General features: G+C 43.9%; 1 protein-coding gene across 6 annotated transcripts in view; it reads left to right on the forward strand.

Annotated features, from left to right (window-relative positions):
- The window catches only part of AMER3 (APC membrane recruitment protein 3), a 38,769-nt gene that overhangs the window by 8,251 nt on the left and 18,587 nt on the right, over nt 1–11,931 (forward strand). For 5 of the 6 annotated variants that reach the window (XR_013955099.1, XR_013955100.1, XM_080604845.1 and 2 more), the window contains exon 2: nt 629–3,649. Coding sequence is in view for 3 of the 6 variants with exons in the window: in XM_080604845.1 (XP_080460971.1) it covers nt 650–3,631 (2,982 nt within the window). In the remaining 3 variants the exon portion in view is untranslated. Of the gene's footprint in view, nt 1–628; nt 3,650–3,928; nt 4,395–11,931 lie in introns of all 6 variants that reach the window. The other variant, XR_013955101.1, reaches the window with a different exon arrangement.

Here is an 11,931-nt window from a genome sequence, read left to right on the forward strand (position 1 = left end):
AATGGTTTCTCTAAAATCTTTCAGGAAGTATTTGTTGTTATTGTCTTACTCACAATTCAAATTGACTTAAGGCAGGAAAGAATCAGTTGTCTCTATGAAATAACTGCTGCAAAATGGAAAGGTCACAGCTAGCATAATTAATAATTAGATGTATGAAAACATGAAACAGGTTCAATATTGCACCATATAGGCAGAGACCAAACTTCATATGGATACAAGTAACACAGTAAGTTTAGAAAAAGCTAAGCAATGCACAATGCAGATTCACCTTGCCAATGCCCACAGTCCTAATCCTAAATCCAAATACCCCTTCTTTCTAATGAATAAAATGTTCTTGGGGCCTCACCTCCCAACACACAACGTTCTGTCTTCTCCCTGTGGGATCTTCCTGCCTCTGCAAACTCAACTTCTCTTTCACTTGCTCTGTTTCTCATGCAATACAAGTGATGGGAATTTCAGACGGCAAACAAAAACGATTATATAATGCTATAATGCTTAATATCTGCTCCTCTATTCCCCAGTTACAGTTGAGCACCTGTTCCAGCTGGTCTCTTCAGAGACTTTTAGCTGACTGCTCAGTGCCAGCCATCAACCTAAAAGTACTCTTGTTCTGCTGATTCCTTTACAGAAACAGATGTGAGGAAACAGCATGGAGCTCAAGAGAGGAAAAACTTTCATCAAATCCAGTGTGCAACACGAGAAAGTGCTACCAGAGCACACAGCTTCTACAAACAAAAATGATATAGGAAAAGAAAGAAAGGCAGCCCTGGAGGGAAACCAAAGTGCAGCTGAAGTCCAGCTGGCATACCTGGCCACACACAAGAACTACAGATTTTCCACCAGAGCAGCAAGGAATGGCGCTGGTGACAACAGCCTGGAAAAATCATCTGGGTCCTCCTACAAACTTGTAAGGAAGAGTAAAACCCATGACTGTGTTAGTGAAGCAGATAAAACAGAGCAGTGCAGCCCCAGCAATAGGGCTTGTGAGGAAGGTTTTTCTGGAAAGGGGAAGGGGCGACTCGTCAATAGCATCAGCTTTTCAGGGATGTCCAGTTCCAGCAGTAAGAAAGAGTGTGTAGTAAGCCCCAGCCAGTCTGCCTGCAGCAGTCAGATGATTGATTACAGGAACTTTGTGCCACAGATGCCTTTTGTACCAGCTGTTGCAAAAACCATCCCCAGGAAGAGGATATCCCTCAAGAGATCAAAGAAAGGGCTCAGAGATATATTTCATATTAAAAAAAATAAACCGGAGAGCCTCGCATTCATGGTTGAGAAGGACAAGAACCTGTCCTCTCCAGGCTGCAAGAGTGAGTTGCCTGGGCGTCTCGCAAAGTACCTTTTCAAAACTGGAGAACCATTTGCAGCCGACTGCTTGTCACAAGACTGCTCAGACAGTGAACTGCAGTCTGACTCTTCCTATGACTGCTGCAACCCTCTGTGTGAAGATGTTGCATCACTGAAGAGCTTTGACTCCCTCACTGGCTGTGGGGAAATCTTTGCTGATGAGAGCTCTGCTCACCTGGAGCTGGAGAACAGCAAAGAAGTTCTGGTGAGACGAAGCAAGCACAAAGACAGCCCCATCATGGGCTCCTTCCAAGGGGGTGTGGAGCAGCTGGCCTCTCCGGGCCAGAATGAGGCCATTGAATTTGGGAAGTTTTGGGACAACATTAACAGATCAGTGAGGCTACATCAGAGCACACTGTTTGACAAGAAGTTACTGACGATGCCTGGTTCTGACATGGGACAGGCTGAAAGCCAAGCTGCTGCATCTGCGACAGACCCCCAGATGTCACCTGATAAAGATGGTGACAATTCCAAAGAGAGCTCCACAGAAACAGGAACACCAAAAAGTGACAACCAGGAATCCATATCCACGACTGATGAAGGCTACTATGATTCATTCTCTCCTGGACAAGACGACGAAATGAAGGAAGCTCAGACCCCTGGGGTCCCAGGCAGATTTCCAAGAGACAGCTACAGTGGAGATGCCCTTTATGAGCTCTTCTATGACTCAAATGAAGTCAAAATAAACCCAGTCCTAGATGATGACTTGTGTACATCTGAAAGCATTTCAGAACAAGCCATTGAAATCCCTTTGTCCATCTACAGCTTTCATGTTGGAGCTGAGGAAAACACGGCTTCCCAACCAGCTGTAGACATCATCAGCCAGGGTTTTTTCCACAGCACATGGAAAGGCAAAGAATGTTTGCTAAAGCTCTGTGATACTGAGCTTTCACTAACCATGGGGATAATAAACTGGCTGCGAAAACACTCAGGGCTTGTTTCCTCCCCAGACTCTCTTCAGAGCCCTCAGTCACAGCCAGAAAAGGGTAATCATTCACCAATCCCTCCCGGCCCCGGTCCCGAGCACAACGTGAGCACAGCACAGCAGGAGAAACAAAGCAAGGAAGATACATTTAACCGAAGGGTGTCTTTGGACAAAAGTAAAGATGCAACCCAGGCCTCTTCAGTAAATGTTGCTGAAAGAGACTCTTGCACTAATACATCTAATCTGGATTTCCAAGGAAGGGAAGGTAGTCACCATGAGCATTCATCTACAGTGCCTGGGACTGCGGAAACCACTGGTGCATCAAATTATGCACCACAATCACAGGCAAATGGAGACAATCTGCAGACATCTTCAACTGAGAAGGCGACAGTTTCAGAAGGATATGAGACATCTGAAGATAGAATTCTGCTGGCAGAGAACTTGAACAGACAGAGTGGCTCACAGAGCTCTGAAAGCCCTTTGTTAAATGATAATCATGAAGTAGAATCATGTTACTCCTATAAGACCGCTGCGACCTCACCTCTGGATACCCTTGAGAGGGAGGACAGAAATAAACCAATGTATCACTCTCTGTCTGTTTGCTGTGACAAACCACCGCAGCCTCTTACTCTCAGAGGCTTCCAGAGCTATATCAGCCCCACACCAAGGGACAGCAGCACTAACATAGTGCAGCTCTTAGAGCGATGTGTAACACAAGTGGCATCACTAAAACTCAGCTATGAAAACAAGCACCTGGAAGACAAATATATTGGGAATGAAATGAACAATATAATTTGTAAGATGTCTCAGTACAAAAACAAGCTACTGTTGCAAAATGAATGCAATTGTGTTGCTCAAAAGCCAGAATACTCCAGTATTGCTTGCACAAACCAATACAATTATGAAACAAGTTTCCAAGCCAGCAGTCTATATCATTTGAAACAAAATGGGGAGCAAATTTGCTCCAAGGACCAGAAAAGCAGAGCAAAAATCCTAGATGAAGTTGCTAGAGACAAGATCAGTTTTGAATATGCCCAGCTAAATAATCAAGCGTTCTCCTATTTACAAGACTTCACATTTGCAAGCGATTCTGCTCCCGCTACAATGCTCAGCAGGCCAACATTTTTACCCCTCTTTAACTCTCTCTGCTTAGACATACCTGCTACTGTTTCTTCAGCTCCGTATGGCACTGCCATCCCTCCAGCTGAGTCACTGCAGCCCAAGGAGGCCGAGCAGGGCAGCCCAGGGCCCTGGCATTATGCAGAGTCCCCTTGCAGAGGCCTGTCAGGGGTGACAGCTCTGTCCCCTCACCCAGAGGCAGCAGCCCCGGACACAGGAGTGGTGGGGAGGAACCAGCAATAACACACCTGTGTAGAGAAGGTGAGTGCTTATGGGAAGTCTGAAAATAAACGTGAAATGTGAATGTCAAACATATAATACACAATAAATGTGAAAAAATAAATGTCACGTTAATGTGGTTGGTAAGAGTGATCAGAATGTCAGTTACACAGTTCTCCATACCAGAGGCCAGGTACAGAAGGTATCACATTCACTGAATCTTATGAATGTCATGCAAAGGCTGAAGCCCAATCTTCCGCCTCAGTGCAGCAGATTTTACACAAGTTGAAGCAGGGAAACTTTCTCCTTTTCCTTCTCCAGGATCTGCTGTGTTTGGAACAAAACTGGGGATGTGGCTGCCAGGCCACAGACTGCAGAAAGCATTCAGCCTGATCCTCACCACCACGTCATGACATGCTCTTGCTGCATAAAGACAGCTTCAAAATTATGCCCTGCTTCCCCTCCTTGGTGACAACTGGACATCAGACAGCTCTCTGCTGGAGTCCTTATGCATGAGCTGCTGCACAGAGGGGTCACTTGAGAAAGCCAAGCACTGACAGTGTTGTCACAGGCAGTCAGACGTACCCTGTCCTGCAGATGTGTGCATACGGTGCACCCTCGGGCACAAGGGAAAGCCCACAACAGTCCTCTGCTGCTGCTGAGTGTACCAAAAGGATGCTCTTCCCACCAGGGTTTCGGGCTGGAAGGCTCTCCTCAGCACGTGCAGCTGGTCTCAGGCCAAGCGGCACTGGGGTGGTGTGGAAGCTGGGGCTAAGACAACCTCATGGTTAGCAAGCACGACTTGACAGGCTGTGCAGGAGAGGGATTACAGGGTCTGTGCTGCACCTCTGGCTTTTGAAAGTCCTTGCACCACACTTACATAGCAGAGGGACATCCAGCAACTGGTCTCTGACATGGGTTAAGGAACACCTCTGCGGTACAACAGGCAGATCAAGTATACAGCCTCTGTGCTCGTTTGGATTCGTCCATCACACGAGGCTTTAGGCCAGAGCAGACACTATCTATAGTGCTCTAACTCTACTCAAGCTGAGAAATCCTCTGTCCTCCAGCTGCTGATAGGAATCTGTCCTAAGAAGGAAGCCTTTGGAGGTGGTGGAAGGTGGAGAAAAGGCTGTAGCAAGGGCCAGGACAGAGAAATAAGGAACAGCTCATTATTGAATAGAGGGGCCCAGAGAGCACAGCACTTCCCTGGCTCTTGTTGCTCACAGCACTGTGACTGCTTCCTGGTGATCTCTAAAAGCTTCCCAAGAAGCACAAAAAAAAAAAAGAACAGTGTTTTTCTCTGTGTGAGCACAAAGCATCCTTACAATTTCGAGTCCTGGGAGGTTCAGCCACCCACTTTGCTATCCACACCTTCATGAAAGTGCCCTTCACCACTAACATGCATCTTCCAGTGCATGGGAGAGGTGTTTTTTAGGGGCGTCTGTGAAGTTAAGAGCCAGAGACTGTCAGTCTTCAATACCCTTTACTAATATATTATCCATTTATAACCTGTTCAGCAGTTTGTGGTCACAGATAGTATATGCAAGATACCAGTGCTCAGCACAGCTTTTTACGTTAGAACAGCAGATCAGTGTATGTATTGGCCCACTATTTTCAGTTTGTTGTGAATATTAATCCACAGAATAAGGCTAAGAATATCCCTGCATTTGCAGGCTAGGAATTCACAGAGAGATTCTAATTTTGAGAATTCACTTGCTTACTGGTAGAAATGGAGAATGGAGTCATAGCTGCTGTGACTGTCAAATGTGGCAACTGACTGTGTCCTTGCTCTGGACAAGACACTGTATGGCGAGTAGACATCACGGCACTCGGGGCACTTTCTAATGCATTGTATCAAATGGCAGCTGCTGTCTGTCACCACCTGTCAGCACTCATACTTGTGGTGTCAGAAATGTGACACAGTTCGTGCCCTATTACCTGTGTCCCAGAGTGATAACTTAGGCTTTTTTTCCAAAAGGGGTCTGCCAATTTTTGATAGAGGTTTTCTAACAGTAAAACAAATGGCATTTTGAAATATAGATGGGATTTGAGTGACTTTGAGAAAAGGTCTCATCTAGAGGAATCATTTTACTACAGGCTTGCTGTTTGTTACAGATTTCTTACAGAAAATGAATTTACATAATAATTAAAATGGCATTTAACATTATTAGAAGAAATGGCTACGGTGACACATATAAACATTGCCATATGACTGAGTTTTCCTACCCAATGTCTTCTTGCCTGCCCACATTAACAGATGGCTTAAAGGTTTGCTGGAAATCTTAGGTTTTTTTGGAATATGGCTCAGGAGCTTTACCTTAACTATGGGGGTGGTGGTGTATGAGGCAAGATACAAACATGGTACCAGCTCTGAATCTATGGAGACAGACATCATCAGGAAACACTCCTACTTCAAGACATGACTGTGTAAACCCCAGGAGCTTATACACAAAGAATGCTCTAAGGTTCACTGCTTTAAAATGACAGACTCGGGAGCTGGGAGAAGTGACAGAGCCAGAACCAGCTCCCTGCTTTGTCCCTTAAAACAAATGTCGCATGAGCAGCTCCAGTGCAGCCTCTGCTTTTCCCATGGACTCTCATGGTGGGGAAGAAAGTCAACTTTCTTACCATTTATCACAGGCTGAGGAAAAGCTGATGGAAAAAGCCATTGAAGTCTCCAGCTATTGCCACCCATCTCCACATGTCCCCATACATACAGGAACAAGTGAACCCATCCTCTCTGCTGCAACTAGTGTGCGGTGCTTCCCTGAGCCACACCTGGCCTCCTGGGTTTCTCCACCCTGCTAAACATAGATGCAGAACTTCAGTGATGAATAGTGCAAGAAGTGGCAGTCCCAGCTCCTCTTCTGTTTCTCTCTTCCCTGTTTTCGACAAATATTTGCAAATGTCTCATATTTGAGCTCAACAGGAATTTGAACCCTGATAGTAAACAGCACCCTTATATGGGGATACAGAAGGGTTATGTAGGCGTTGGAAATTACCACCTAGTTGTCTTCAAGCAGGAAACTCTTTAGCCTCAACAAGGGACCCCTGTCCTAAAACAGTGTGTTGGTATCTCTTCTCCTGGCTGTAAAAATCTCTGGATCGGGCAGAACAGGCAGACAACGCTGCATGTCACAGCAACTGACACAGGCAGACCAAAGCCCTCTCTGCAGACAGCAGCATTTCAGACCACTGAGCCATTTCTACCACTTAAGGTGGTTTGAACTGCATCTTCCATTGACTGGTAAACGTGGTGGAGTAACAAAAAACACACATGCTCCCTCCAATACGTGCTCATTTCATTCGAATGCTGAGCGGCCACATTATGCACCAGTTGATGCTTTTGGCTGTGTTTTAGCGATAGCACTAAAAGGAGTGCATTAGAATAAGCTTGCCCTCAGGTCAGAAAAGAATAGATAACTGTCGATCAAAGAGGGGCTGTCATAATACATAGGGCAGCTGTAGATGAAAGAAGACAGTATGGCATATGTGATTGCTGTTATCAAGGAACTGAGATTCAGAAGCTGATAAAATACAGCCCAGACACTGTGAAGTGACACAGGATTGTGTATCTGATCTTTACCAACAGCAGGGCTAGTCGCAGTCTAGGCAATTTCTGTAATGTTTTTTAATTGCCCCCTTGTTCAATTTTATCCCCTTTGTCTAAAATAAGGCTGCATTTCTGCCAGGCAGGTATTTCTCTATCAGCCAGACATAGGAAAGGAAGAGACTGCAGGACTTAAGTTAGAAAAAAAGGCAATGCAGAATGTGCCTCATATGTATATAGGCAAATGTTTGATAAACTACAGTATTACTTCTCAAAATGGCCACAGAGATGCATCAATAGGTGAAAAAATAAAGGCAGAATCCCTCTGAAATGCACACATCAGAGAAAGAGCAGGGTAACACATTCAAAGCCTGGAGTAATAAATCCATATATTCTTATGTTTTCTCCATGGTATAGCAAAGAGGTCCTCTCCCAAGTCTCACATAATGAAATGTAAAAACAATAAAACGCATAGACAGCCAGCACATGCGCTGCCTTGGAAATGCCCCTGGCTCTGAAACATACACCTTTATAATGTAATTTGCCCAGATCGTCCTGCACTGAACCAGATACTGAAATCTCATCTGACAGTCCACCAGCCACACACACACACAAGCCCACACACACGTGCAAGCACATACACACACACTCCCATTCAGAGGAAAGTGTTGTAATGTACATATGTACTGTTTGTCACATATGGTACCACATAACCAAGGAGCATGGAGACAGAGGTGACAGGTCATTGCCTCTGCTAATACATTGAAGTGTTAGTCACCATGTGCCCAGATACTTGGGCTAAATGCTAAATTAAACAATTTTCTCCTTCATTGAACACTGTTGCTGCTGGACTTGGCTCTGTCACATCGTACTGTCTTCATGGGACCTTGTCATTAATGCCTATTCTACCTCAAATCAGAATTCTATCAGGATGAAGAAACATTCTTGCCAGCTTATTTGCTAGAGAAAGGTTTTTCAACACAGTTATCAGCACAGATGATTTCTTACATGGCAGATGCACAGTAATGTTGTTAAATGGGTTTCATTTTAAATTTGAAGAGATTGATTTGCTGCTTTACTTGCTATTGCAGTAGGATGGTTTCCATGGATACAGTCTTATAGGGACTCTATTTCTCCCCTGTTGACAACAGTACAGAAAGCTACATTCTCTTCTTCTTTGCACCAGTATGAATGTGAAGCCAGGGGAATGATTCCCAGATTTAAAACTGAGCAGAATTTGTCTCCCAGTCTCTGCAGCCTTGCATCTGAGATCTCGAGGGGGGTGGCGATGGAGGAAAGGAAAAAAAAAAAGGAGAACAGTTTCTTTGGGCAGCCGCATGGGCTGAGGGATGGGACATAGTATACAAACACAGCACCTCCATATGAGACATGGGGAGAAATCAAGGCAGAATGCAAACAAATCAACTGTTTATTTGGGGGTGTGACACAACTGCAAAAATACAGATCACGCTTTGGTTACGGAAGTTTATGACATTATAGTATCTGCATGGACTTTAGCTGAATATTGTCCCATTTGTTTTAATGAGAGGATGAATCAGTTTCTGCTATCCTGAATAAAACCTGCTTCCATTCTGTTTTGCTGTGATGCACAGGAAGACATAAGGGTGGGAAGAAAAGCAAAAAATTTGACCATCACAGTGAAAGGCATGAAGCTCTGCCATTGTGAGTCAGTTCTAATGAACAGTAAGTAGTTCAGGGAGCCTGCACAATGAACTGCATTTTGAAGGACTCTTCTAAGGAAATATCCAAAATAAGCATAGTTTCCTATTGGGTCTCGTGGAAGGCTGTTTTGTTTAAGCAGCTCTCCTTCTCAGTTCTTCAAGAAAGGCTAGACTGCATACATCTGGTGTGGCAAATTTCTTGTTTCATTCAAATCATGGGGACTGCATCTCATTTACAACACTTGAAAGTTCACAGTTCTTGGACAGCAATACAGCTCAGGGTTGGAAGGAGCGAAGAGGTGCTGCCTGTTAGATTCTTCCAGCTGAGTAAGGCGTTAAATTTAAACCTCTCTCTCCAAGCACCGTGGGAGGCCTATTCAGGTAAAGCTCACTTAGTGACAGTGGCAGCCAGTGATGACAATTGCTCAAATGACACCATCAAATGGCAGGAGATCAGGATAAGGATGTTATCTGAGATCTGAGAAAAGAGAAGGCCCTCTTTGTCCCTATATCTGATTAAATGATTCTCATTTCACAACGGAGAACAAAGTAGGAGAATGCAGATTTTAACTGCCTGTCTCCCTATTATTGATCTTCTCTAACTGTGTTAATTTTCCTTCCCAAATTTACCCTTTTTCCCTTCAGGACAACTTTCCATCCGAGTTAACTCGCACAGGTTCATCTCTTTCCTCTCACATTCTGTACATTCCTTTTGCTCCCTCCTGGTCGACACAACCTACTTCACCCCCCTTCCCTTTCCCCACCTGCCTGCCGAGCCTGCACCTCCTGGCAGCCTGGTGTCCCTCCCAGACAGCTCTCCCTACCAAGAGCCTGGAAACCCTACTCAGGCAGACACGGCCTGCTCCCCAGGCTCATAAGATCCCTGCATCCCCACCTCACTGGCTGAGCCTGGAGAGGTGGGGAAGCCCTGGGAAAGCAATTGCACACAGAAGAAGCAAAGCCATAATTTAGAAGCAGTCCTTTGCTCCAGCAAGGCTGCGGTACTGTGGGCTCCTCTCTCCTCCCTCTTTCATTCTGAAAAAGAGATGTGCTGACTCTACAGAATCTCAATCTGCAGCATGTTATAAATTGTTATGCACAAAATGAAATCGAGTGCTCAGCACACTACGAGAACAACCAGGTTTCCACAGCACCTGCAGTGCCATGCCCACAAAAGCTCTGTTTAACTCCAACAGCAGCCTCAAAACTGAGCCTTGGGTCCTGTGCTTTGGTCGCATTGGCAGAGATGCAGGTGGTGCACAGTGACTGAAGGTGACAGGGAGGGAAGGATCACAATCTGAGACTACACAGGATTAAGTATTTTTGTCCCACCACCCACCTTTGTTATGTTTTTCCATCTCACAGACGATAAAGGGAAAAAAATCAAGCTACGGAGGCTTCTGGGCTGTGATACACAACCACAGAGAAGTTTGCAGAGGAATCAATAGCAGAATATATATTTTTTAAAAACATCTGACTTCAGTAAGGACAAAGAGGGAGTCTCCTTTATGGCAGTAGAAACTCTGGACAAGACACGGCATTGTAAATTCGCAGAGCTCCATCTTTTTAAGGGAGATTGTGCCCTCTGTTTTCAGCTGCACATTTAGGAATTAATCAGTTAGGTGTTATCCTTAAGTAACCCTGGTGCAGTTGCATTTCTAAAACCACGTAAGGCTGTATTTTATAAAAAGAGCAAAGGGGTTTGTCAGCGGCGGAAAAAATGTTGAGGAAATGCAGCAGCTCTCACACATACATCCTTGACACAGGGGATGCCGCAATTTGTGGCTCAGGGAAATGCAAGCTCAATCTCGCTCCCTTAGCCATTCTGTCTTTCTTCAAACATAACGGCAAATTGGGTTTTCCTCTGCAAAAAGCACTAAATAGACTGTTGCTATAGCAACCAACTCCTTCAAATCCATTTATAATTAAGATGGTGATCTAACCACCTACAGGATACATCTTGAAAAAAAAAGCCAAATTAAAATATGTTTACAGCTTTGATTCTATCCGATCAGGGCAAGGTTGGTTAGGCTAGTTTGCAAGAGCAATCAGCTATTTGGAAGTAGCTTGTTAAGTAACTCACAAAAGATGGCAGGAAACAGCAGGGTTGAAATTCAAGGATTTTTTTCTTTTTTTTGCTAGCTTCCTCAAAGCCTCATTTAATAATGTGACAGTTCTTGAATCAACTCAGCTCTCAAAAGTGCTCTTCAACTACAATCTATAAAAAACTGGAACACCTAGTGAATCATACTTACAAATACAAAAATGCCCTTAACTTCTTTTCACAATTCAAAAGTCATTTGACTTAAAAATCACGTAATAAAGCTAATATAAAAAAAATTGTGTTAAAAAAAGGTATGTTAGTTTTTCCTTCAGTGTTTATTAAATGGGATGACAGCTACACTGTATGATTGAGTGCTATCCTTGAAACACAAATTAAGCATGGATGAGATTCGTTTAGAAAAGACAGTTATTGTTGATTGAGAGCTGTATGATAAGAGTGATAGAAATGTGAAGGATTTATGTTAAGAGATTTTATAGAGATATCCGTATGTACAGACACTTAAAAGGAAGAAAAACGCAGTATTTGTATTCAAGAAATGTTGGTTTGACATTCTTACTTACTGCAGGCTAAAATCCACCCACAGACTGACCTCAAAATTGGAATTTAGGTCTATGATTTTGAAGTTCAGAAGGAATTTTAAGAATTAGGAATGTACATGTCCCACTATACTCCTTTTCTCTTCCTTCTTCCTCCAGAAAGTTCCAGGCAAATCTCTTTGAAGTGCTGGTAAAGCATCCCCAATTAAATGGACCCATTTGATTACTCTGTCAAACAAAAGGACTTTTAACATTCCCAGTAATATTGTACATAGCCTCATGCCCTTAGGGGATTTTTTTCTAGTACTTTTTTTGGTGGGACTAATCTATAAAAACAAGATAGAGATTCATGTTAACCAAGAGCTTGCACAAATCAAATAAATAACAGAGAGAAAGACACTAAATGCAAACCTTACTGCCTACTGCAGATTACGTTTTGGAACCCAAATGTTATCTATTGCTCCCTTGACCTCTGGAGCTTACACTTC

This window comes from Anser brachyrhynchus (assembly GCF_964034855.1).
Source record: "Anser brachyrhynchus genome assembly, chromosome: 9".
In the NCBI taxonomy this organism is placed as follows: domain Eukaryota; kingdom Metazoa; phylum Chordata; class Aves; order Anseriformes; family Anatidae; genus Anser; species Anser brachyrhynchus.